The following is a 27,060-nucleotide window of genomic DNA, read 5'->3' as shown; positions in this document are numbered from 1 at the left end:
TTCTGATCTTCTGACCACAGGTCCTGGGTTACCACTGACCTGCAAGGATGTGGTGGTGAGGCAGGATAGTAAGAAGGTAGGAAAATTGGGCAAGTGGAATGGGAAAACTGAGAGGAGACAGCTAGTGAATTACAAGACCTTATCTTCCCTAACCAAGGACACTTGAGAACAAATGGTTTATATTTCTCCTCCCTAGCCAGAGAATAAATAGCTTAAATCACTTTAGAGAGAGAGAGAGAGAGAGAGAGAGAGAGAGAGAGAGAGAGAGAGAGAGAGAACAGAGACTTTTTTTTTTTACTTTCCAGTGAGCTAAAAGCAGCCCCACCTTGGCTCACTTCTGTCTATGACTTTTACTTCCCAGTGAGCCAGAGCAGCCCCACCTTGGCTCACTTCTTTCCTGTAACGTTTTTACGGAGCCAAAGCAGACTACCACCTAGGCCAGTGATGGTGAACCTATGACACGCGTGTCAGCACTGACACACGTAGCCATTTCTGATGACACGCAGCCGCTGAGGCGGCCGCATGCCGAGGATGAAACATTTGCTGCTCCTGAGGATGAAACATTTGCGAAATAATGTTTTTTCCTCAAAGTGACACACTACCCGAGTTATGCTCAGTTTTTTGGTGCAGTTTGACACACCAAGCTCAAAAGGTTGCCCATCACTGACAGGCTCTCTCCTGTTGCTTCTTCTACAGTCCTTCCTTTGTTTCACTGTCCCCAGCTTTAATGAATGTACTATCAAAATCACCTGGACTTGTGCTGTGAAGTCTTTCCATTGATGATGCTTTAACCAAGTGAGCTACCAGCCAGGGCCAAAGATTTTAAAGCAGATATTATAAATATGCTCAAAGACATAAAGGAAAATATGCTCATAATGAGTAAATCGATAGGTAATTTCACTAGAGAGAATAGAAACTATTAAAAAGAAATAAATGAAAATTCTTTCTTTAGCTCCCCCCTTCCTCTCTCTCTCTAAAATAAAAAAAAAATTAAAATTAGTCTGATATGATCAGCATCTGGGTCAACTCCATGTCAGTCTTCATTAACCGCTTCTTCTCTTGAGTATGGGTCGTATTTTGCTATTTAAATGTCTAATAATTTGGGATTATATCTTAGACACTGTGATGACACATTGCAGATACTCTGGATTCTGTATATCCCTCCAAAAAATTTGTTTGTTTTGTTTTAGTGGACAATTGATTTAGCTAAATTCAAACTTTAAGCTCTGTCTCCTTTGTGGTGAGCAGCCACTGAAACCTAAGTTCATTTTTCAGCCTTAGCTGAGCTGCTTGTAGTCTACCCCACACACGGGTAGTTCGGGGGTCAGCCAGAGATTTGTACAAATGATGCAGAATTTGGGGCTCCTCTGTGTTTTTCTCTTTGAGGATTTTATCTACTCACTCCCACCTCTGTGGTATCCCTCTACTCTTTTCTCTGGTTCTTCAAGCCCAGCAAGATCGTGGGTTTGTAATGGGGTTTTAGCTGCCCCCTGTGGTGCTATCTCAGATCTGTCCTCAGGGGAAGGCTTTAAAAAATGAAAAACTCACCTAATGCCATTTCCTTCTTCAGTGTGTCAGCTCCTCTAGTTTCTGCCTGCTCTGGTTGATCTCCGGCGTCTTCAGGTAATGTTGAAAATATAGATATCTTATTCAGAGTTGTTATTTGTGAGAGGGTTTGGTCTGGGGATAGTGGTGATCAGAAGCGGAAGGGCTTAGAAATGCTGCCATTGTTATGAATGCAGGTTTTCAACATTTACTGAACAGCCTGAGACCCCACCACACGGAGGACACACTCAGTTGTTCTATGGGATGGCAGCTCCTCAGCTCAGTGCTACAGGAAGCCGAAGTGGGGAACAGGTTTCATGTCCCTTATTTTAACTTGTTCACTTGTGTGCACATGATCTATGCCACCTCTGCTTTGTTTCCTGAAACTCGCAACTCTTACAGCCCAAAGTGTTCCTGTCTTGGAACTCAGTGGACTGTTTTTATGTTGGAACAATTGTTAGTTTTCTTTGTTTATAGCTTTCTTCAGGCTTCCCCCATGGACCCAAGTGGCAGCCATCCTCTCTGGGGGCCCTTGGAACACGAAGCCCAAGCCTAGGGGTGGGAAGGTAGGAAGGAACAGCCGCTTTGGGGAGTTAAAGGCCTAGCTAGTTGATATAAACAGCTTCTCTCAAGGAAGCACTTACCTGCCGGTGAGGATGACTCAGATTATCCTCAAAGGAATCAGTGAATAGGCCTGAAGGAGATCATTGTGCTTCTATTCTAGAATCCAGCGCTTGACCCAATTATTCTCATCCACCATGAAGATTTACTGATGACCTATCATCTGTAAAGCAGAAAGATATGTGGGCTGTTATGGGCTGAATGTTTGTGTCCTCCCAAAATTCACATATTGAAGCCCTAATCTCCAATATGATGGTCTTTTGGGGGTGACACCTTTGAGTGGTATTAGGTTTAGGTTGAGGTCATGGTGATGGGGCCCCATGGCAGGACAGGGGGATGAAGAAACAGGGCAAAGACCAAATAGACATTTCTTATTATGAATCACAGTGTCACGGGTGGGAATAGAGGGGAGGACACGACATTCATATGATCCCTCCGCACCCTTGCCTTTCTTTTTTTCTTTTTTTAATATACATTTTATTGAATTTTTACAGAGAGGAAGGGCGAGGGATAGAGAGAAACATTGATGAGAGAGAAACATCGATCAGCTGCCTCCTGCACACTTCCTAATGGGGATGTGCCCGAAACTAAGCTACATGCCTTTGACCAGAATCGAAACTGGGACCTTTCAGTCCGCAGGCTGACGCTCCATCCACTGAGCCAAACCGGTCAGGGCACCCTTGCCTTTCTTTATTCTGAGGACTAATTGCTCGTCTAGTGTCTCTTTTCTCTACTGGACTGTCAGCTTTATGAGGAAAGGGATTCTGATTCTCTGATTCTCCGTTTTAGCCTCCAGAGGCCCAGCACAGACAATTTACTGTTACTTTTAATGTATTATGACGACCCCTTATCCATTGATGTAGGACCTAACCCTGGGCCTGATCATAGTAGGCACCCGGTAGATGTTTGTTGAGTGAGAGGAGGAAAGACTGAAGTCAGAGGAGGCTTTAGTTGTGGTGGTCTGTGAATGGAAGCCCCCTAACCCTGTCCCTAAGAAGGTCCCTCCCTGAGGCTTGTATAAGTCAGAACTCTTTTGTGGTGTCAGGAACCAATTCAAACCAGCTCATTGCAGAGGACTTCCTAGCTCATATGACTGGTATGTTCAAGGGTGCAGCTGTCCTAGGCTACCTTAGGCCCTAAAGGGATCAGGGCCCAAATGAAGTTACTGAGCTCTGCGACTTTCCACCCCTTGTCTTGTTTCCCTCAGCATGTTGGTTTCATTCTCCATGCAGTGGGAAAGGTGGCTACTACCAGTCACAAAAGGACAAGCTTTGGTTTTACAATCTAAAAAGAGCCAAGTCCTGCCTGGCCAGGGTGGCTCAGTGGTTGAGCATTGGCCTATGACCAGGAGGTCACGGTTCCCTTCTGTCAGGGCACATGCCCAGTTGTGGTCTCGATCCACAGTGGGGGGCATACGGGAGGAAGCCAATGATTTTCTCTCATCATTGATGTTTCTGTCTCCCTCTCCCTTCCTCTCTGAAATCAATCCTCTCTAATAAAATGGTAATATGCAAATTAACCATCACTCCGCTACACAAACCACGCCCACCACCAAGCCACGCCCACCAGCCAATCAGGGCGAGTATGCAAATTAACCCCAATCCAAGATGGCTACAGCCACAGAGAGCAAGGTTTCCCAGGTAACAGAGGAAGCCAAGCTTTCCATAGCCGTTGCAGGCCTAAGCCTCCACTCAAGCTACAAAGTTTCAATTATAGAAGGTAAACAAATTCAAACAAATGGTGGCAGAATGGAGCTTGAGAGAGCAGGCCAGGGTTGCCAGCGGCAACAGGGGAAGCAAAGCTTTCCGCACACCCTGGCCGGGCTCACCCGCTTAAGGCTACAAAGTTTCAATTGTAGAAGGTGAATTAACTGCCACAGAAATGGCTGCCGCCCCAGGCTACAAAGTTTCAACTGTAGAAGGAAAATAAATTCCAGATACCAGGGCCTCCCCTTGGGTTGCCAGGAGGCGTGGCCGGCCTGCAAACCACCACAGGCCCCTCGCTCAGGCCGCCCACACCCAAAGGGAACCCCCACCCTTATCTGTGACACCCTTCAGGGCAAACCAGCTGGCCCCCACCCGTGCACCAGGCCTCTATCCTATCTAATAAAAGAGTAATATACAGATTGATCATCACTGCAACACACAATATAGCTGCCCCCATGTGGTCAAAGATCCTGCCCCCATGTGGACACAAGATGGCCACTACAAGATGCAGGAGAGGGCAGTTGTGAGGCACCCGGCCTGCAAGGGAGGGCAGTTGTGAGGGACCAGGCCTGCAAGGGAGGGCAGTTGTGAGGGACCAGGCTTGCAAGGGAGGGCAGTTGGAGGTGATCAACCCTGCAGGAGAGGGCAGTTAGGGGTGACCAGGCTGGCAGAGGAGGGAAGTTGGGGGCAAACAGGCTGGCAGGGGAGCAGTTAAGCATCAACCAGGCTGGCAGCAGAGTGGTTAGGGGGTGATCAGGCTGGCAGGCAGAAGCGGTTAGGGGCAATCAGGAAGGCAGGCAGGCAAGCAGGTGGGAGCCAGCAGTCCTGGATTGTGACAGGGATGTCTGACTGCCCGTTTAGGCCCGATCCCACCAGGATCGGGCCTAAACGGGCAGTCGGACATCCCTCCAGGAGTCCCAGATTGGAGAGGGTACAGGCTGGGCTGAGGGACAACCCCCCACCATGCACGAATTTCGTGCACTGGGCTTCTAGTAAAAATATATTTAAAAATAAACCAAAAAGAGCAAATTTTGTTTGTTTTGTTTTAGTAGACAATTGATTTAGCTAAATTTGAGCTTTAAGCCCTGTCTCCTTTGTGGTGAGCAGCCACTGAACCTAAGTTCATTTTTCAGCCTTAGCTGAGCTGCTTGTAGTCTACCAGGTCTATCAAGTCTCAGGCAAGATGCTGATTAGCCCTGTTTTGGTCACGTGTCTAACTCTGGCTCAGTTACGGATTGGCCAGTCTGCATGTATCTGCCCCTATGGTGGGTGGCCCCCTTAGAGTTGGGTAAAAGTTGAGTGGGTTCTCCAGAGGAAGGCATGCATGCCAATCATAAACATGCATGTAGGAGCTCTTCTTTTCAAGCCCAATAATATTTCCATCTGTCACGTAACTTCTTTGTCAGTGATGTCTGATAAAATTGGGAAGTCTTCAATGTTGGAGGAGTGTCCTTTGATCAGGGACAGTTGTGCGGGGCCAGTTTAAATCCCTTTCAAGTGCAGAGTGTTGATCTCTCAGGGAGATACCTGTTGTCTTTTGGACTTGCACATCCGATAGTTAGCCAGTTACTTGTGGTTTTCCAGAAGGAACGACAGACATCAGACTCCCGCGTTTCCACCAGTTAATTTCGGGTAACCAACCGCGTCTCCGGGCACTGTCTTTCCTTATTTAACTTGCTCATACTTCTTTTCCTTGTCTTTTCTTTGTCATTGATCCCTCAGTGTAGATACATCAAATGGTGCAATGCCACAGCTGTATTTTACGTAGAGTGCCTTGATGGACATGTTCTGCAATTATCTTTGTAATATGCTTATTAACAATCACTAAAGCAGATATTATGCCCGTTCTTACAAGTTTACCTTCACTATGTCACCTTTACATTTTGCTCCATGGTGCTTATCCACCTGACCTATGGCTGTGTAACAAACTGCCCCAAAACTTACTTTGCTCATAAATAGGAAATTTGGGTGGGGCTTGGCAGTGACAGCTCCTCTTTGCTCCACGTGGAGAGGTCACGTGGGGCTGGATGATTCCTACTCTTACGTGCATTTTGTGCCAGTTGGTACTGACTGTCACATGGGGCTACCCCCCAGGATGGTGGCTGGGTTCCCAGACAGACGGTAGAAGTTGCCAGTCTCTTAGGGCTTGTGCCCAGAAGCTGTCGTGACACCACTTCCACCATGTTTTTGGTTCAAACAGTCCTGGAGGGCACCCCAGTTCAAGGGGAGGGGCATAGACCTCACATACTGATAGGAGTCGTAGAGTTTTTGGCTATGTATCTACCACAGTGCCTCACATCAGAGGCTTTTGGGCACCTCTGCTTGTCCTGACAGACGGACTTACTTAAAACCTAAACAAGGTTGATGTTAAAGGGGCTCACCTCACATATTTTTTGCAGTTGCTTTGTTTCTAAACTACAATGGTAGATTATAACACACTGCACATTTTGAGATATTGCTGTGTTTTTTCTGTAGGTAGGACGTTTCTGCATCTAATTAATTCATAATGGCTTGTGAAACTGGTCTGAGATAGTAATGTCTCAAAGAGAATGAAAAAGCAGGCGACACACTTTGGGAAGACTGCAGTTTGCTGCGAGCTCGGGGTTTTCTCTAGAACAGCAGGCAAACCAGTCTGATTTATGCCGAACTGCGAGAGGAGGGAGACGTCCTGTTGGTCCTTTCTTCCCTGCTCAAACACATCTGTTGCATGCTATTTTTTTATTTCAAGTTTGATGGATTGGTCGTGTGATGTACTTGGATTAAATACTTGGGCTAAAGCATCTCATATATTTGTCCATCAACTTCACTCTGTAGCAGATTTACATTCCGTCTGGGATGCCAGATTGATTTAATGCTTTCTTAAAGCCTGCAGTCTGACAGAAAGCGTTCCCCAGTCAGCATTTTTACCACCCTTAAAAAATAAGCATCTGCAGTGAAATGATGCAGCCTCTGGTTCCTTTTCTGGGAAGAATCCAATTTGGCTTGTGGGGATGATGATGTGATTGGCCGGAGAGCTGAGGATCCCGAGGCTGAAGCCTGGCGCGGGCCGATGCGCCAGACTCGAGCTTTCCTCTTCCTGCCTGGGCCATCCCCCCCTGCCTGGGCCTCAGGAGGTCTGGTTTGATGCAGTGGGTTAGTGCTCTGTGTGGGGGTACCTTCTGTGTAATCAGCATTTCAACATGTCTGTGCCTCCTGTGGGAACCACACACTTTCCTAGGTTTGAGGATTGCTTGGTCTCAATTTCTTGTCACCCAGTGTTCACGTGAAGGAAACTCATAGGGATGGTGATGAGGGAAGGTTGCTTTAATTATTTAATATTTAGAGGATGGCTCAAAGGAAGTGGATTTTCAAAGCTATTTAGTGCATGTATTAATTATCTATTGCTGTGTAACAAATAACCCTCCCAATTTATTTACTTTTTGACTTTTAAATTGATATTTAGAGAAAGAGAGAGAGAGAGAGAGAGAGAGAGAGAGAGAGAGAGAGAGAAAGAGAAACACTGATGTGAGAGAGAAACATCAATCAGTTGCCTCCCACATGTGCCCTAACCAGAATCACACCTGTCCCTTTGGTGTACAGGATGATACTCCATCCAAGTCACATTGGCATCCCCCAAATTGAGCAGCTTAAAACAACAAACATGAGATAAAGTTTCTGTAGCTTAGGAATCAGGGAGCTACTTAGCTGTGGTTGTGCTCAGGGTCTTTCATGTTCAAGGTGCAGTCATCCGAAGGCTGGACTGGAGAAGGATCCACTTCCAGGCTCGCTCACTCACTGGCTGTTGGCAGCTTAGTTCCTTGCCATGTGGGCCCATACATACTGGATGTCCTTTTGACATGACAGGTGGCCTCCCCCAGGGAGGGTCTTGAGAGGGGGTGGGGAGAGCATAGTTTCTTGGTGGATGAATGCGTATGTGTGTTTTTGTTGTTGTTAATTCTCACCTGAGGATATTTTTTCCATTGATTTTTAGAGAGAGTGGAAGAAGGGAGATAGAGAGAAACATCAATGTGAGAGAGACACGTCGATTGGTTGCTTCCTGCATGTGCCCTGACTGGGGCCAGGGATTGAGCTGGCAACCGAGGTACGTGCCCTTGACCAGAATTGAACCTGAGACCGTTCAGTCTGTGGGCCAGTGCTCTAACCACTGAGAAACTGGCTAGGGCTGAGTGTCTTTTTATGAGACTGACGCACTGCCCACTGTGCCATGAGGGCCGTTTTGAATGAGTTTTTAAAAACTTAATCTTGAAAATGACATCCTGTCATTTCTGATGTATTCTATTTGCTAGAAGTTAATAACTAAATCCAGCCCACACGCAACAGGAAGGAATGGAGCTCCACCCCTTTGGGGGAGAAATATCAAAGAATTTGTGGACATATCTTTAAAACCACCATAGCACAGTTCTGGGCATGTAGCAGACAAATTCACTTCTTGATGAGTCCGTTTCTAGGCAATTTTTTAAATTAGTAATTTAAATTCTTTATTGTTTAAAGTATTACATATGTCTCTTTTTTCCCCCATTGACCTCTCCCCGGCCTTTCCCACCCCCCAGCACATGCCCTCACCCCCCTACTGTCTGTGTCCTGGGTTATGCTTATATTCGGGATACTGCAATTTGATCAGGTGAAAGGAATTGGGGCTCTCCAACAGAGTGGATTTGGTACCCAGGAGACCTCCACAAAATGAGGATTGTAATCTTTCATTTTCTCTCAGGAGGGAGGGAAGATTCTTCCAGAGATAGCCGTAGTGCTGGGTCAGTCAGTCCAAAGACTAGAAGAGGAACACACCCACTTGAAATTCTCTTCTCTAGACTGAGAAGTTTCTCCCCGGCACTCGGTGCAGTGTCTCCCATGGGGGAGACAGATGATGCTCGGGTACCACTTGGACCAAAGGGCAGAGCATGTCCTCTGGGAAGGGCCCCAGCTCCACTCACCCCCAGCAATTTAAAAAAATATATATTTTGTTGATTTCAGAGAGGAAGGGAGTGGGAGAGAGAGAGAGAGAAACATCGATGATGAGAGACAATCACTGATTGGCTGCTTCCTGCACGCCCCTACTGGGGATCAAGTCCACAACCCGGGCATGTGCTCTTGACTGGTCTCAAACCCGGGACCCTTCAGTCTGCAGGCCGATGCTCTGTCCACTGAGTCAAACCAGCTAGGGCTTGCCCCCAGCAATTTTAAATTCCAAAATCAGATGTGATTAAAAAAATAATGTATTTATTTCACTATAGAGTATAATCACAAATTTGGACAAGAGAAAAAAGCAAAAACAAACAAAAAACAAACAAAAAAAGACTTCTGCAAATCTTAACACAACCACCGATGACATTTAGTGAGGCTTCCTTTCTGTAGTATGCTGGTTTCTATTTTTATATAGTTTAAAGAAGTTGCAACTACAATTTCATATCCTGCTTCTTTTCACTTAACTTCATTATACATTTCTCACCATATTTTAGAGTTTTTGAGAGCTGTATAATTGGGTGAATGTGCCATAGTTTACTTAACTTGATTTTTCTCCTTTTTTTTTAATTAGTTCTATATATAATAAAGATGTTTATTATAGTCTGCTGTAATTATTTTCTGCCCATGCTGTTTTGCCTTTTAATTTTTACCAACTTCTTTAAATTAATCCCATTAGTCCCATTAATTAGGTACAGGTTAGATGGGTGTACCTGGAAATGTTAAACCTTTTCGTCTGGGGAATTACTCTGCTGCTTCTAAACCTGGAATAGCCTTTCTTTTATTCAAGTACCCCCTCTTCATCTCTGGTTTCTATATGGCTTTAAAAGAAATTCATCTGGAATTAGATTTGTAGTATGAAATAGGGTCTAAAATTAGATGCATTTTCTTTTCCAAATTACTACCCAGTTAGTCCAACATTATTGATTGCATGGTCCTGCACAATCTTTTGCATTGGTTTGTGATTTTTAAAAAATCACCTTCTTACTTAGAATGGGGTCTGTTTCTGGCCTCTTATTTCACTGACTTGTCTATTTTGCACCAATAGCTTTGTAATATTAAAAAAAAAGAAGGAATTAACGAAGTCAGGCCTTGGCTAGAAGAGGAACTTGGTCCAGCTGGGAACAATGAGATCTGCTAGGAGGGAAGATCAAGATAGGATCTCTAGCAAATGCAGCAATGAGCTTCATAGGAAAAACGTAGTTCTGTTTGAAGCTAACTATCTATAATAATCTAGAATAGTGTAATATGCTAATTAGACTGGACATCCTTCTGGACATCCTTCCAGATGAAGCTGGGGCTGTGAGGGAGGCCTGGGTTCCTGGTGCCAGAGGGAAGCTGGTGCCAGCAGCAGGGGGAAGGAAGGCCTACTCTTGCATGCATTTCGTGCATCAGGCCTCTGGTCCTATATAATAAAAGCCTAATATGCAAATTGTCCCCTCTAGCGGTTGTTCAACTGCTTGATATGATGTGCGCCGACCACCAGGGGGCAGTGTGGAACATGGCAGGCATCAGTGATGTGGTGCTGGCAGTGGGTGGCCATGGAGGTGCTGCCGGCCCCGATGAGAGTAGGACTGCGGCGGGATGGTGGAGCAGGTAAGTGGGCATTGTCAGGCCAAGGTGGGTGTGAGCGGGGCCCGATTGCCCTGCAAACAGCAACCAGTGGTGGCAGCGGGGGTTGGAGGACCCGGCCCCAATAGATTGCCCCGCAGATGGGATGGTGGAGCAGGTGAGGGGGCAGCGCCAGGCCAAGACAGAGTGCCAGGCTGGGCTGCAAGGCTGGGGGTGCGAGCTGGGGCCCCATCTCTGCAGGCCACCCTGAGGGACCCCACCCATGCACGAATTCATGCACTGGACCTCTAGTTAATTTATAAGAATACCAGGGACATTGCTCAGACATCGCTATCAGCTGAGCAAGAATGGAACCATGTCTTACTAAACACAAATAAGGCTGGAGGATATTTTGATGGAATTAACAAGTTGGCAGACGATGGGAAAGGCAGCAGATGCCACATATTCAGGCATCAGTAAACCATGTGTTACAGCACCTCGAGCTTTTATTGGAAAAGGGGCTCAGCCAGTCTTCAGTGATCTGGTAGGCAAGATGTATATGACGTTACGGGTACAGTCCTAATTAAAAGGTTTATTTGAAAAGGTTTTGGAAAGGATGGTTGGTTTATCTGTAATCTTTAGGAGACACAGTGAACCCTATACCCTGGGAATGGGGAAAGACCCTGAATGTAGAAGTTTTAGCTGGTGCAAACTGCCAAGTATTGTCATTGGGTCAACGCCTCCTGCCTTAGCTGGAGTTCCATTGTTCTAACTCTGCAAAGACTGGTGGGAGAGGTGTCTGGGGTGGGGCAGACAGGGAAGGAATGTGAACCTAAGCCAAGAGAATGGTCCCAGAAACAGGTTGTGGAGCCGGAAAGCCCAGGTCCCTCAAATTCTGAGTGGCTGCATGAAGGGCTCTAAGAACCAGTGAGAAAGCATCACTTGGGATCCTGACCTTGAGAAATCACCTTGATTATTTATGTACAATGCTTTCCCATGGCTTTCTCAGAAACAGGACTACAATGCCTGACGGGAGAGCGAAGAAGGGAACAGGTCCCCGGTGAGGAAGGACAACGAAGAGCCAGAACAGCCAAGGGAGCTGGAACGAAATTCATCATTGTTATCATGCAAACGCATTTATAAATGTCTCCGCACAAGCTGAGCGGGCTCTGTTCAAACAGCGGGTAAACCACCTCCAAAAGCAACCCCACTGCAAGGCAGTAAGGTGCCAAAACTTGATCTGCCTCGCCAGGCGAGGCATTGTTCAGGAAGCCAGAGGGCAGGGTGGAGGAAGAAAACAGAGACTAAAGATAAATCAGGGAGATAAATCGGGGAGAAAGCAGCAGTCCTTCTCTCAGGGAGAGCCTGCTTAGATAAGATGCTATCTCTGCCTGATGACAGCCCGCTGGGCCCATGGCCATTAGCCCAGCTCCCCAGGGCCCCTGGCCCCCTTTCTGAAAACAGAGGTGGGGGCGGGGAGAGGCGGTGTTGTGAGGTGGGACAGGCTGCAGGGCTGTAGCAGACAGGACTCCTGGCCGGGGGCCCTGGGAGTCACCCAACCTCTCTGAGCTGGTGTCTTGGAGTAATAGTCCTACCTGCCCTACGTGACTGGGGATATCAGAGCTTTTGTTTTGAAGAGCCTGCCACTAACCCTTATGCAGATGAGGATGGGTTTCATCAGTGAAATGCTCCACCGACAGGCCTGTCTGAAGAGTAGACCAGAAGGAAAAGGAACCACTGGGCACTTGATGGGGACAGACTGAGGCCAGCCTGGTGCTCGGTGATAATTCACTTCCAGACAAGCCGGGCTGTGGGAGGCGACTCCTACTGGCAGAGGATGTCCTTCTCTGGACCCACCTCCTGGGCAGTATGGACACAACAGGAGGGGGGGAGACCGCCGCATGGCCGCCCCTAGCCCTTGCGCGCTCTGTGTGGCTTTGGTGGGGTCACTGCAGTGATCCCAGTGGCCTCTGGCAGCCACCCATTGGTGGGAGCACGGTGCTGGGGAAGGAAGGCCGGGGTGGGAGAGACCTGCACATCACAGCTCCTCCTTGTTGCTGGTGAGGGGCTGGTCCAGAGGCCCTGGAGCCTGGGGCCGATCTACTGGCTCATGGAAGCCAGGCCGCTGGCCACTGTCCTCCCTGCGCTTGCCCGCAGCGGCATAGTCCTGCAGGAGCCCACTCTCCACTCGGTGCTGGCGGAGGCCTCCGGTTCCCACCAGCCCCTGCATTCTCAGGTATCCCTGCTGGCAAAAGGGCGGCAGCTTCTGGCGTGTTAGGGCGAACAGGAAACAGGACTCTACAGACAAGCAAAAGGAGATGAATGAGAGGCGGGGGGCGAGGTGCAGGAGGAGCTGCCGGGGCCCCAGGGGCCTCCCCGAGGACCCTCCATCCCTGAGTCTGGGAGCTGACTTTTCTGGGTTTCTCATTTCTAACCGAGTGGCCATGGAACTCAGCCCCTGCCGTAGTTCCAGGAATTGGCTACCCCCACATTTGGGAAGAACGAGGCTCCAAAGTGAAAGCAAACCACAGAGATGACTCAGCTTCCAGAGGGGGCCAGCAGGATGCTCTGCCCGGGCCAGCCTGGGGGGGACTCGGTCCCCTTTGAGCTCAGAGTTGCCTGCGAAGATTTCTTCCCTCGACAATAGCTGAGTGGCAGATGCCGTGTGCGAGCCCTGCTCTCAGCGCTGCGGGGTTATGAAGACAAAACGGGCCAATGGCGCCTGTGATGTACCCTCCTCTGAGCCACAGCAGTTGGGGGGTCAAATCCGACCGATCAGGAAATCACGCGGGTACTTATTAAAGAGCTAGAAGCAGTTCCTTCTGGAGAATGAGAATGGAGGTGGGAAAAAGCCTTGGAGCCAGGTGTTACATAACTTTGATTTAAAAAAAAAATAGAAAGGATGAAACATATGGGCTCAGTGTTCTGAGGGACTGCGACAGGATGGGAAAATGGAGTGAGTGTCAGAAAACCAGCCTGAGTCTTTTATTTCACAAAACGGGCACCCAGGGGTGGGCAAAAGTAGGTTTACAGTTGTTCGAATGTCAGACAATCAGGTTATAATTATTACAATAGCGTTACTAACTCAAAAGAATGTCCCAGTGCAGCTGCAAACCTACTTTCGTCCACCCTGGTACTGCAAAGAATGTTGGGAGGCCTACATGGGTGAACAGGCTGCTACACAAATATTATTTCCCACTTTAGTTCTGACTTACAGCACAGAGGGTCCCTGACGACCCTCTCCGAGCAGGGAAGACAGCGGGTGTGAGGGGAGGGTGGCGGAGGGGCAGCAAGGTGGCCTTTTGGCAAGCACCCCTTCTGATGATGCACATCACCCCTTCTGCAGGGGCCGGGGGCAGGGAAGCCCAGCACTAAGGGGGTAGGGAGAAGGCCCGCCCTATGCCAGCTGGCCCTCGGCCAGGTAGGATTCTTCCGAGTTCAAGGCACTGACATACAGTGGCCTGTACTAGTGTCTAGGGAGTGGGAGCCAGGAGGCTAAAGGGCCAGGGATGATCCAATCGTAGGAGCCAAAACTCAGGGTGGGAATATGTTCCCTAACAGGCCCCGTCATCTCTGTGTACTCCTGAAACCTCGAGACAGGGGGGCGCTTTGTAGCCGAGGTTGCTAGTCCTGTTCCATGTAATTTCACGTGTAAGCTGATGGTTTGCAGAATGCTAGCACTCTGCTCTATGACTCTCCTCTGTTGGAGCAGTTACATGTATTTGGAGGATGAATTTAAACTATTGTTTTAAGCCATCTCCCTTAACATACACATTTTTATTTCAAAGCAGCCCGAGGATGTCACCTGGGATGAAACAAGGTCACTTGCTCTCTGACCTGCAGGTTAGGACTGACTGTCTCTAACCCGATTTGGTACGAATAGTACCTTATATACTATGGATGCTTAACAGATGTTTGCTGTACCACAGCAATACTGCGCAGTTTGGCCCCAAACTCACATGAGTGAGGCCTAGTGGTTGAAGTCATCAGGGGCAACGCCCCCCCTCCCCCGCCCTCCCTTCCCAACGGGTCTCTACCATGCCTCCTAGTTTACCCACTGAGATCCAAACTTATTTGAAGGTCTCTAAACAGACCGACCCCCCCCCCCACCACCACCCCCCGCGCTCCAGCCTCACCTTCCTACCCGCAAGTGCCGCTCACTTTCCCAGGCTCGGCCTGCTGACGGCCAGCAGAGGCCCACACCCAGCTTGGGTTTACGCTTTTCTTAGTATCTGGCTCTGGGGTTGCCTAATTTTCCGGCCGGTTATGGGCGTTTGCAGGCGTGCTGTCCGGGAGGGGTTCTGTGAACACCTAGTCCCCCACACTGTGGGAAACGGAGCCCTGGGTTTGGGTTTCTAGATGTGCGTCCTGAAACAGCACCGGGCATGCTCTATCGGGCCTCTTTCCGCCCCTAGCTCAGTCCCGCTGTCCTTGGGGAACGTACGCTACCTGCATAGAAGCTTCGCAAATCGGTGCCCAGACAGTTCTCCAGGAAGCGCCTCAGAGGCAAGATGTGGCTCAGGGGGGCGGTCCAGTCCGTCAGGAAGTCCTCCACGATGTGGTGGATGGCCGCGGGCCGCGGCAGGGGCCAGTCTGCGGGGCGGAACCTCACCTCCTGCTCTGTGGGGGAGAGGCGGGGCCGGGTCAGAGCCCAGCAGCCGGGCTTCCCACTGTGGGTTCCCGCACATTCCCAACGCCTACCCCGCTCACTCATGCTCGTGAGCTCGGCTCTCCTGGGACACCTCTGCGCTGGCTGCGGTCCGGTGTTCCACAGCCATCCCCGAATGCTTGGAAGGTTAGCACGAGGAAGCAGGGCAAAACCAGACTTGTCCCTTGTGCTATCAGAGGGCAGAACTAAGACCAACCACTTGAACTTGGTGTTTCTCTAAGGCTCACGTAGACTGAGGTCTATTATGGCTGCTTCAAAACTGGTCTTTCTGTGAGGAGGCTCGGGTCCAGCATCGAAGGGGTCTTAGAGCTCACCCAGCTCATCTCGCACCTGTTGTGGGTCCCCTCTGTGGTGTCCCTGTCAGATGGCTCAGGCCATGACCCAACCAGCCCTGTATGGGAAATCCGGCTCTAGGGGGCAGCCCATTCCGCTGTGGGACAGCTCTATTACTCGCTCCTTCTATTGGATACACACCTGCGGTCCTGCCCCTTCTACCTGTTGATACCACCTCTGCCCCTTTTTAGACCATCCTCTGCCAAGTGACAGCCCTTCAAGTTCTGAAGCAGGAGTTGGGTTCCCCGGGTGGTTCACCCCTTGGTAGCTACTCTGCCAGGCACCGTGCTGGCATTCTGTATATTATCTCATTTATCCTCATACGGGAAGGAAGGTACTGCTTTTATCTCCCTTTGACAGAGGAGGAAGCTGAGGCTCAGAGAGGTTCATAAATGGTCCCAGGTTACACAGCAGGGAAAGGACAGACCTGGGAGCCCCTCCCAGCTATCCTGCCCTGCACCGCTCCACTCCGGTGTTAACCGCTTCCAGTTCCTCTCGCTGTTCCTTCTAATCGTCTCCAAGTCCCCCCGCCCCACTCCATGATCAGCCTCCTCTGGAGACACACAGCAAGACAGCGAACCTCTACTCTGTGGTGCCTGGAGATCATGCCACCCCATGTGTGCCCTGCTCAGGTCATGGTACAGGCCAGAATCTGGGACCAGAACTCATCCTTCTTGGACCTCCTGTCTTTGGGCAGAGTCCCCAGCAGTCCTCCTCTGTCAGTGGAGGGTTGTGGGAGGGATTCATGGTGACACCTCGATACACAGTGGGGCCCGAGGGGTGCCCACCTCAAGAGAGCCCAGGTGGGAGGGAGAGCAGAGCCAGCTCACCGGTGGGGAGGTGCCTGTAGTAGTAGATGACGGGGTGCAGGAAGTTAGACTGCCAGGCGTCTTCCGTGTACCCCACAGACCGGTCATAGAAGAAGACGTCCTTGTCGGGTCCAGAGAAATTTCTGCCGTACTCCATGTTGATGACGAAGAGCCCGTGCCTGGCCTGCCTTCCTGTGACGGTCTCCAGCTGGGCCAGCATCTGCATGGGGAACTCCTCCAGGTACTCGAATGCTGTGCCGTTCCTGGGGACCAAGGCAAATGGGAGGGCGAGACCCTCAGGGCTGCGGCAGAGGCGAGGCGTGCGCACGTGGGCCTGTGTGCACGTGTCTCTCTCCCTCCAGGAAGTGACAAACAGCACACAGACTCTGACCAGCCCCGCACATCTCACGTTAATGTCACAGCTGAGCCTGGGACGGGGCGCATGCCTTGGTGTGTTCAAGGGACAGGAAGAAGGCCAGGGTGGCTGGAGTGGAGTGGAGGGGGAGGGCCGGAGAGGGGGTTGGGGAAATCGCTGGGGGCAGGTCGAGGAAGGCTTGTGTATGCCACGATGGGAACACCTGGTTTCCTCTGGACTGAGGGGAAGCCACGGGCCCTGGAGAGCACTGAGCAGAGATGAAGTGGTGTGACTCGTGTTTTAAAAGGGCTGCCCTGGCCACGCGTTGAGAGCAGACCGCTGCTGGACAGGGCACGTGAGAGGTGCTGGTGGTCTGGACCAAGGGGCGGGGCGGAGCTGTGAGGGGAGGTCAGTTCTGGATAACCTGAAGGAGAGCCAACGTGACTTCCGGGTGGTCTGTGTGGTGAAGGGGTGTGAAGGCGAGAGGGTCAAGGCCGGCGGGAGGGTGCTGCGCCGAGCACTGCCCCTGAACTTGGTGTGCTGCTGCCCTCCCTGGCTTTGGGCCCGCGTTTCCTCCGAGAGCTCTTCCTCTGCTTCTCACCGGCCACCTGTCCTTGCAGGGCCTCCCCTCCAGCCCTTCTACAGCTTCCTGCTCAGGAAGTGTCCCCTGACACCGGACTGATAGGAGCCAACTTGGCCCGGCCCCAGGGAACTCACGAATCTCACTGGTGTCGCAGTTTACTGCTCATCTATTGGTGCCAATGCTTTCTATGAGTTACCTTTCTCCTTCCTACAGGTCTGCCAGGTACACAGGACCCCCACTTTACCCCCATTCTGCAGGTGAGAGAAAGGCTCAGAGAGGCTAACTAACTGGCCCAAAGTCACACAGGTAGAAAAAGGCAGAGCCTGGTTCACACTCAGGACTGTCTGTCTGCAGAGCTGCTGGTATGGATTTCACTGATTTTTCTCCAGAATAAATCCATCTTCCCTACCCTCACCCCCGTTTCTCCTCAGGCTTCACCTTAGGAGGGAACCACTGGGCTATTCCGCACTGGGATAGGAAGAGGTGTGACGAGGGTAAGTTGAGGCGGCGGAGGGGGAGCGTGGTGGGGTGGGTGACTCACTCCTTCAACAGGATGACATCGGCGAGCACACTGAACATCTGGTAGAGCCCAGAAGCCTCGTTCACGCGCCGGAGGACGGAGCTGGTCAGCTGTGTGATGGGGTGCTCGGTGGAGGGCCAGGCCACACCGTGGTGGCGATGCTCCAGGAGCCGGTGAACAGCACGCACTGAAATGGCCAGAGGGAGGGATGGCATGCTGCCCTTAAGGAGTTATCTTTTGCTTGGCCGATGTGGCTCAGTGACTGAGCATGGACCTATCAACCAAGAGGTCACGGTTTGATTCCAATCAGGGCACATGCCTGGGTTGTGGGCTTGATACCCAGAGGGGGTTGCAGGAGGCAGCCGATCAGTGATTCTCTCTCATCACTGATGTTTCTCTTTCTCTCCCTCTCCCTTCCTTGCTGCAATCAATAAAAATACATTAAAAAAGAAGAATTTATCGTTTGCCATCAGGAGGGACAAAGTCCCCATCAACTTCTCTAAACTCAATACACACTGTACGCATGACGCCCGGAAGGTGCTGTTAGAGCAGGGTCGGCACGTGGTCTGTAAAGGGCCAGGTGGAAGCATTTTCGGCTTTGCAGAGGCTGTCATGCTACTCAACTCCGCCTCTGGTGTGGAAGCAGCCACAGGGGACAGCTAAGTGAAGGGGCGTGGCCGAATCTGGTCCCCAGGCCCGTGTTTGCCCCCTGCCTTCGCCACCCGCACATGGAAGTCCCACAGCTATCACTCCACATGCGGTGTGTCAAAACGGGACCCAGAGCCTCCCTCTGCAACCTTTCCCCTCGCCCAGTCCCTGTTCCTACGAGACCTCCAAACGGAAACTCTGATTGCTCCCTCTCCTTCCCAGCCTAAACCCAATCTGTCTCTAGTTCTATTTTGAAACGCTCTGTATATTTATGTCAGGAGAGAAAAGCAACAGCTGTCTAAAACAACAGGAGGCGTTTTCTGTGTGCCTGGGGCTGCCGGATACAGTTGTGAAACTGGGGCACCGCACACAGATGCCTGCTCTTCCAAAACGAATCAACACAACACCCAGATCCAGTAAAGGCAAGGACACAGCAGTTCACGTGGCAGGGGACTCGCTGGCCCACAGTCACAGCAAGGCGTGCAGCCTCCCCAGACATCTGGCTCTCCGGAGGAAACCATGGTGAAGCCGAGTTTTGCAAAAGGTTGAGGAATCATACAGCTAGAGAAGTTTGGGACGGTGCCCCGACAAAAGGAGCACATATGTGAAGAAATAAAATCTTCAGAGAGCCTGGCACCTCTTGAAGAGCAGGCGAGGGACCAGGCTGGAAGGGCGAGCTGGTGTTGGCTGCGCAGAGCTCTGAATGCCTTGTGGGAGCTGGAACTCCCTGCGGAGACGGGGAACCACTCAAGATGTGCGAATAGAGGAAGGATACAGTTGTTGTTTTTTACAAAAAAAAAATAAAAATAAAAAAAGGGTGTTTTGGTGGGTACTATGGTGGGGGGGGGGGGTACAGAACAGAGACGGGGGATGGGCAAGGCTTCCAGCAAGTCCTACGTTCCAAGCAGTTCCGGTCTGTGCCGCTGCCCAGCTTTTATCTTCTGTTGCTTCACTGCCTTACTGTTTGCTACTTGTCTCCCTCGGGGCCTGTTTCTCAGATGAATGACGAGCAAGGTCTGGGCAGAATGTACTGTGTAGTCACCCGTCCCTCCCCCAGGAGGTTCCTCAGTGAGTACTGACCACAGCAATCTGTGGCCCACACACCCACGTCTGTTTCTCATTTGCCTGAAGCTCTGCAGTTAGCTGTGAGCACCAGTCAGGCAGGTATGGGTTCAAATTCCACCTTTGCCGTCCACTGGCTGGGTGACTTTGGGCAAATTACTTAACGTCTCTGTGCCCCAGTTTTCTTATCTGCAAAATGTAGTTGAAATAACCGGATGTGTCTCATGGGGCTGTTGTGAGCTGGAAAAAAGGGGCGGAGGACAGAGGGAGCAAGAGGGACGGGGCAGTGTGTGCCAGGAGAGTGGGTGCAGGGAAGGTGCCGGGCACGGGAACGGTGATGAGGGTTTCTTACTGGGGGGACTCGACTGGAGACACTCTTCTCATTCCGTGTGTGTGCATGGGCATGTGTGTGCGTGTGTGTTCAATCTGCAAATACTCTGCTTTACAGACAGCTAACACTCTCTCCCTGGAGTCCTTCTCTGACGACACGTGTGGGGTGCAAAATATACTGCCTGGAAATCAACAATAAAACATAGCTATCTTTCTCTGCCAAACCGGAAGGATAGAGAAATGCAAAATGAGCATTAAGGCAGTGCAAGGCATCAACTTAAACACAGAAAAGACAGAATGCAGGGTGCAGGGCCTTCGTGGTGTTTACGACAGAATTAATGGGCTCATGTAACTCCTGCCACGCAATAAAGCACCCATCCCACAGCCTCCCCAGAGAGCAGAAAATTTATACCCTCAGTACCTAGAGCTCCAAAAAAGGAGCATGTATAATCCAATTGTAATTGTTATTTTTATATATATATATTTATTGATTTTTACAGAGAGGAAGAGAGAGTGATAGAGAGTTAGAAACATTGATGAGAGAGAAACATTGATCAGCTGCCTCCTGCATACTAGGGAGTATGGGTATGTGCCCGCAACAAAGGTACATGCCCTTGACCGGAATCGAACCTGGGACCCTTGAGTCCGCAGGCCGATGCTCTATCCACTGAGCCAAACCGGTTAGGGCTGTAATTATTTTTTTAAGAAATTATATTTTTATTGGTTTCAGAGAGGAAGGGAGAGGGAGAGAGATAGAAACATCAATGATGAGAGAATCATTGATCGGCTGCCTCCTGCACGTCCCCTACTGGAGATCAAACCTGCAACCCGGGCATGTGCCCTTGACCAGAATCGAACCCGGGACCCTTCAGTCCGCAGGCTGACGCTCTATCCACTGAGCTGAACCATCTAGGGCTCCAACTGTGATTCCTATTCAGGTTTGTCGGTACCCAAAACTGTGCGTGTGATGCTTCATGGTCCCAGGTATGGCCTGGTAGTCCTTTCAACAGTCCCTCGAGGGCAGGGGCCTCCCCTCATTCCCACCTCTGACGTGAGGGTACCCCACAGAGGCTTAGAGAGGTTATGAAGCCTAACCTCTGAGGCCTCCCCACTGGGGAGGAACCCAGGTTAACATTCCTCAAGCTCAGTGTTCTCACCAATACATGGCACTTCACCCGACAGGACACAGGTATGTAACACGCACCCCAGATGCACGTACTTTTATACTTTATCAGATGCTTTTCTAGACATATCCTCATGGAAACCCATTGCTGTCTGCCCCAGACACGGAATTCATGACAGTCGACTACCGATGAGCAATCCCTTGAAGGCTGCTGGAACCGGAGTGCGCTTCCTGAGCCTGGGTAGGTGGGCTCACCTGTGTACCGGAATCCATGGATGAAGCCCCCAGCAGATTTCCGGTAATCCACGGAGTGGCTGGCCGTGCCCAGGACAAAGAGACCACGGCTTCCTTTGGACTCATAGCTAGGTCTGACGAGTGGGTACTTCTTGCTGAACTCACCCCCTGAAGACAGTCTGAGGGACCTGTGAGCAGAAAGTGTTGTTAATAAAAATCGCTGCTGTGTATGAAACACGAATTACAGGCCTGGCTCTGAGCTAAGTTGTTTTATATTCCTTATTGCATTTAAATCATACCATGACCCAGGAGGCAGATATAATCATCCCCATTTAACAGATGGAGTAACCGAGGCTCGGGTTAAAGATGTGGGTCAGGGCCAGGGTTAGGATTCAAGCCTGACTCAAGGCTGGGCTCCAGGCTAAGACTGGGCCTTGTGTGACCAGATGGGACAGGAGGGTCTGGTTCAGGCCCTCCAGGTTCTTGTCTGCCTGTGCCCTGGCCAGAAGGGAAGTGAGACCCTGGATGGATTCTTTGATACTAAGCCTGACAAAGGAACTGGGGCAGCAATGTCTGAAGACGAGGATCTACAAGGCAGTTCTCCAAAACGAAATTATAAATAATTTAAATTTCAGCAGCCACCATTTGATTGAGCATATAGTATATGCCAAGTAGTCTTTCTTTCTTTCTCTGTCTCTCTCTGTCTCTCTCTGTCTCTCAATGCTCTTCACTGGAATCAAACCCAAGACCCTTGGCCTGCAGGCTGACTCTCTATCCACTGAGCCAAACCTGCTAGGGCCCAAGTAGTTTTCTATATTCATCCTCACAATAGGCCTATGAAAAAGGAACTATGATCCCCATTTTACTGATGAGAAACTGGGGCCAACCGTGGTACAGCAACTCTCCCAGAGCTCACAGATTTCGTAAGAAAGAATCTCAGATCAACCCCAGAGTCTGCGCTCCTGGCCACCATAGTGCCTTCCAGCAAATTCACCTCCTGGTCCTTGCCTTCCCATCTCTCAGGTGGAAGATCACAACACAGACGAAGACTCGCTGCTGCCGCTGCTCCAAGGGGGAGGGGCTCAGGGCCACTTGGGACCCTTGTCAGTGGACAGAGAGCTCACATCCGGGCAGGAAACCAGGCAGCATCCAATCCAGGCTGAGGGTGGAGGCCTGAAAGCCTGGCGCTGGCACTGCTGGACGGGGACACTGTTCCCCCAGGGGGGTGTCAGAGGGGTTTGTGTGAGATCCTAGCTCCCCCCTTCACTTGGACTCACTTATTGAAAATGGAGAAATCGAAGTTCCAGCCCAGGCAGCGGATGACACGGTCGTAGGCCACGCGCATGGCAAAGTTGTCGCTGTCGTCCTGGGGGAGAGGGATGGCCTCGGCGCTCTGGTTGCTTCCCTCCACGTAGAACTTGAGGGTGATGTGGAACTTGCCCTTGGGGTCCTTCACAACAGCCAGATCCGTCAGGTCGGACTCCAGCAACCCGTCCAGGGACTTCAGCTGGTAGGTGTCCAGCAAGCCGTTGTTGATGGCCCTGGGGCCCAAGGAACATGCAGGAGAGAGAAAGGAGTCTGCACTGGGTCCAAGGGGCTCGGGGGAAGAGGTGGTCAGTCTAGCTGGGGTCAGGAATGGCTTCAGGGGGCTGGAGCACACAGCACACTGGAGCTGCTGTGGGGCATACCTGAGGTCTCCTACGTAATGGGTGGCCCAGGACAGCCGCACTCGGGAGCGGCTCAGCATGTGGACGAAGTTGGTGACGCCCAAGATGTTCTCTGCCGTCTCAAAGGCCGAGTTCCCTCGGCCCAGGATCAGCACATTCTGACCCACAAAGTCCTCCGGGTCCACGGACACAGACTCGTAACCCTCGACGTACTCGGAGCCGGGGAAGTCCACCAGGTTGGGGACCGACAAACCGGTGGCGACAAGAAGGACGCTGCAGGTGGGGAACGAGGAGAAGTTGGCTTACTCTCTTAGCTACCAGACACTAAGTAAAAGTCACTTTTTGGACCTGCCTCCTGGCTTGTCCACCTGGCTCAAACTGCTGGCTCCTAAAAGAAAACAGGACATTCATTCATCTGATGACTGATCCATCCCAGTATACGTGAGACTTCCAGTGGTTCTCAACCTCTCTAATGCCGCGGCCCTTTAATACCGTTCCTCATGTTGTGGTGACCCCCAACCATAAAATTATTTTCGTTGCTACTTCATAACTGTAATCTTGCTACTGTTATGAATCGTAATGTAAATATCTGTGTTTTCCGATTGTCTTAGGCGACCCTGCTAGCGGTTCGCAACCTGTGGGTCGCAGCCTGTGGGATGAGAACCCCTGCTGTCGAGCCTAAGACCATTGGAAAACACAGATATTTACATTACGATTCATAACAGTAGCAAAATTACAGTTATGAAGTAGCAACGAAAATAATTTTATGGTTGGGGGTCACCACAACATGAGGAACGGTATTAAAAGGTTGCGGCATTAGAAAGGTTGAGAACCACTGCTTTACCCCTATCCCTCACTGAGCGCACTCCAGCGGAGTTTCCTTTACCCCTTACAGGGATTATACCAAATATGAGAATTTGACTGACAGGAGAAGGTAGCACCATGAGAAAGCAAGTAATTCATCCAATTCTGAGCACAGCAGTCAGACCAAGTACCCCCCTCAGTGATGAGAAGGAGACTTGATGTTCCTACTTCCCCTTTCTGACTTGCTTGACGAATGCAGACATCGGTTGAGGAGTAATCTCCACCAGACTCTGTCCATGTTCTATGTGTCATCTTACAGCTCAAAGCAACCCTGATGGATGTTATCTGGCCTGCTTTACAGGTGAGGAGACACAGGCCCACAGCTGGCGTCCAAAGCTCCAGTCAGCAGGGCCAGACTCTGCCCACAGATCAGCAGGATGCCCAAGTCCTGCTCTTTATATTGGTGGGTTTGCAGGGCTTCGAGGGCGGCTGGGGAGCTGGATCCTGCCGGCCTGCAGAATGATTTGATCACAGGGTGGTTTCAAAAACCGAACTGGGAAAAACAATCCAACTGGATGGCCTATAGAAGGGGCATATGCAGCCCCTATCACTGTGTCTGCTGACTCTTGTCCACTCTGCTCACATCTGACTCCCCTACGCTGTAGCACAGCTGTTTAAATGCAAGGGTCAGAATGGCTCAGCCTTCTTTCCCTGGGCTGTGAGCAGCACGGAGCAAGGCTGGGCCTCTGCCAGAACACAGGGGAAGATGAACGCTGATTGAGCACCTGCTGGGAGCCAGGTGCTCAGCTAATGGCCAGGAAGTGAGAGGCAGTCTGGTGCAGCTGGAAAGAACACGGGCTTCGAGGTCAGGAAGATATGAGTTCAAATTGCAGCTTAAAAGGCTGTGTGCAGCTTTGCGCAGTGGCAGCGTCGTAGCCAATGAGGTTTATCTGAGGTGTGATTATTGCTAACTGAAAACTTTTCCCAATACAAAAAAAAAAAAAAAAAAAAGCTGTGCTGCAGCACCAGTTGCTGGGCTTCCCTCAGACCCAGTTCCTCATCTGTAAGATGGGAGTCAGTGACCCGCCCCCATAGGGTCCTGGTGAGGCTGCAACGGGTGCAGTCTAGTTCCTGACTCTGAATCGGGGTTGCCTACAGGACATTAAGCTTTCTCGCAAGCTAAAACTGAATGCCAGTAGCAATGCCTGTAGGGCCTTCTCACTCTTGTTCGGTTCTTTTCTTTTTTAAAATTTTTTTTTATATTTTATTGATTTTTCACAGAGAGAAAGGGAGAGGGATACAGAGCTAGAAACATCGATGAGAGAGATACATCGACCAGCTGCCTCCTGCACACCCCCCACCGGGGATGTGGCCGCAACCAAGGTACATGCCCTTGACTGGAATCGAACCTGGGACCTTTCAGTCCGCAGACCTATGCTCTATCCACTGAGCCAAACCGGTTTTGGCTATTTTTTTAAATTAAGGTATTATATGTGTACATATTCTTGTTCGGTTCTGAAATCCCACTGGGCCCCTCTAACACTTGCTAGATCCAGCATTTCCCAGCGTGTTTGGGGGAACACTAGTTCTGGGCGATGTTCTACAAAAGGGTTTTGTGGGCACATAAGCTTAGGTAATGCTAACTACCCAGTGCTGCTTTCTCCCATTCCTCCCACACCAACCGGCCCCACAGGCAGTCAGTCCCTCCAGGAAAGGCCCAGCTTCAGGTGAGCTCTGGGACCCCGTTCCTTACCTGCACCTATACTCCTGGCCCTTCTGGTCGGTCAGAATGAAGTAATGGCCATTCCAGGCCTGCCGGTCCTTGTCCAGGGTGACGTGGGCGATGGTGGTGTCGTACCGCACGTGGAGCCCCAGCCTGCTCGCGAAGTCGCCCAGGTAGCGCACCATGTCGCCGGCGTCGGGGAAGTAGGCCCGGGAGTAGTGTCGGAAGAGCAGCCGAGGGTCATGGCTGAGCAGAGAGTTCCAGTCGTGGCGGAGGTTGAACTCGGAGTTGGTCCTGCCGGTGTACCGCTTGTTGATGCTGATGAGCTTGCGGTGCCTGGGGTAGCGCGTGAAGAAGCTGCCGGGCCCCGCGGCGCGCTCGAACACCACGTAGTCCCGCCCGGCCCGCTGCAGGAAGTAGGCCATTTGCAGGCCCGCGGGCCCCGCGCCCAGGACGCAGTAGTCCCGGTGTGCGGGCGCCAAGGCCTCAGCCAGGTACAGGGTGAGAGCCAGGCAGAGAGCCACGATTAGGAGCAGCCCCGGGGGGCCCCACACCGGGGCCACCGAGAGGCCCATCGTGCGCAGACCAGATGGGTGAGGCCTCGGACCAAGGTTGGCCTGAGGCCCCGGGAATGAGTGAGGTCGGGGCCTGCCAAGAGGCAGAGGCTGGCCTGGGCGCTCACGGCTACTTGGGGTGGAGCCAGCACCAGAACTCAAGGACTTCTGAGCTCATTTGCTTTGGTTTCAAGCTTGGATCTGGAGCTCCCTCCCAAAATCCCCAACCCCTTCATCTTCTTCCGGGCCTCGGTTCCCTGGGGCACCAGCCCTCTTCTTATTGCCATAGTAGTAAGAAGGTGGGTGCTCCCCCATTTTCTCCCTAATTTGAAGGATGTGCAACACCCCTCGAGCCCTCCCAGGCTAGAGCCCAGGGGCATGTCTCTTTAGCCACACCTCTGCTCTGGGGCTGGAGCCTGAAGAAGGCGTGGCCTGCATGGACCCCACCCCCAGCCAGGTGCCGAGCCTCCTCGGTCACGCGACAGAGATGCCCAACACACCTGCTGCCACGCCGGCGCGAGGCCGCCCTCCTGCTGGCGCGCACTCTTTAGGAGTCGCTCCCCGCGCGTGCGCAGTGCCCGCGACCGCAGTCTCTCTACCCCCCTACCTCGGGCTCGCACCCCACAGCCGCTCCGCAGGCAGCGCGCACAGTGAGGTCGGCTGGGCCCAGCCTGCTCGCATCGCGGAGCCGCCCCGCCCCTCCCCTCCCGCCGGGCCAATGGCAGGGGGCGGGGTCACGTGCGCGGCGTGCCGCACGCCGGACGGTGGGCCTGCGGGGTCCGTAGGCGGCGCGGAGGCCTGCACGTGCTGCCTCGGGCGCGGGGGGGCTGCGGTGCCAGGGCTAGAGGTCCCCTCCAAGCACCGGGTGCGGGTGCGCGCTCTTGTTTTCAAGCTGTGCCTTTTCACTTGTGAGGCGCGGGAGCACATTATTCTTGGAGGTGATTCCAGCTCTTACATTAAACCATTAATGTAGCTAAAGATCAGTTGGCTACCCAGGTTTTGGGGACTGGAAACCAGGTTGGTGAAGTCAAGACAGAAAAACCAATTAACAGGTTTTTGCTACTGTGGACTAAAAAAGGGATTCTACAGGAAGTAACTTCACAGGTTGATCTGATAATAAATTCCTAACCGGGCAGGTCAAGGTGAGTGGTCACGCCCTAGGCATATGCACTCTTTAGTAAAAGGTTTATCTTTGCCTTAAGCAAGCCCTGTCCATTGTTTTTGTGCATCTAGGACTAACACACCTTTGAAATGCCTTTCAGAC

The 27,060-nt window shown here is 51.3% G+C and overlaps 1 protein-coding gene across 2 annotated transcripts; it reads right to left on the bottom strand.

Annotated features, from left to right (window-relative positions):
* Positions 1–9,108: 9,108 nt before the first annotated feature.
* On the bottom strand, positions 9,109–26,461 carry FOXRED2 (FAD dependent oxidoreductase domain containing 2). 2 transcript variants are annotated; one of them, XM_079773482.1, is made up of 9 exons: positions 26,297–26,461; positions 25,273–25,536; positions 22,737–22,988; positions 22,326–22,589; positions 21,070–21,236; positions 17,673–17,838; positions 16,215–16,456; positions 14,832–15,002; positions 9,109–12,680 (listed from the first exon to the last, which is right to left on the bottom strand). In XM_079773482.1, the coding sequence occupies exons 2-9, from the start codon at positions 25,425–25,427 to the stop codon at positions 12,421–12,423; spliced, it is 1,677 nt and encodes a 558-aa protein (XP_079629608.1). In that variant the 5' UTR covers positions 25,428–25,536; positions 26,297–26,461; the 3' UTR covers positions 9,109–12,420. The 2 variants fall into 2 exon arrangements, with proteins under 2 accessions (XP_079629608.1, XP_079629607.1); XM_079773481.1 differs by having other exon boundaries at positions 25,273–26,461.
* Positions 26,462–27,060: the final 599 nt, after the last annotated feature.

Source organism: Cnephaeus nilssonii, assembly GCF_951640355.1.
Source record: "Cnephaeus nilssonii genome assembly, chromosome: 6".
In the NCBI taxonomy this organism is placed as follows: Eukaryota; Metazoa; Chordata; class Mammalia; order Chiroptera; family Vespertilionidae; genus Cnephaeus; species Cnephaeus nilssonii.
The sequence above is the reverse complement of the archived record's forward strand: the minus strand, read 5'-3'. Positions and strand labels throughout refer to the sequence as shown.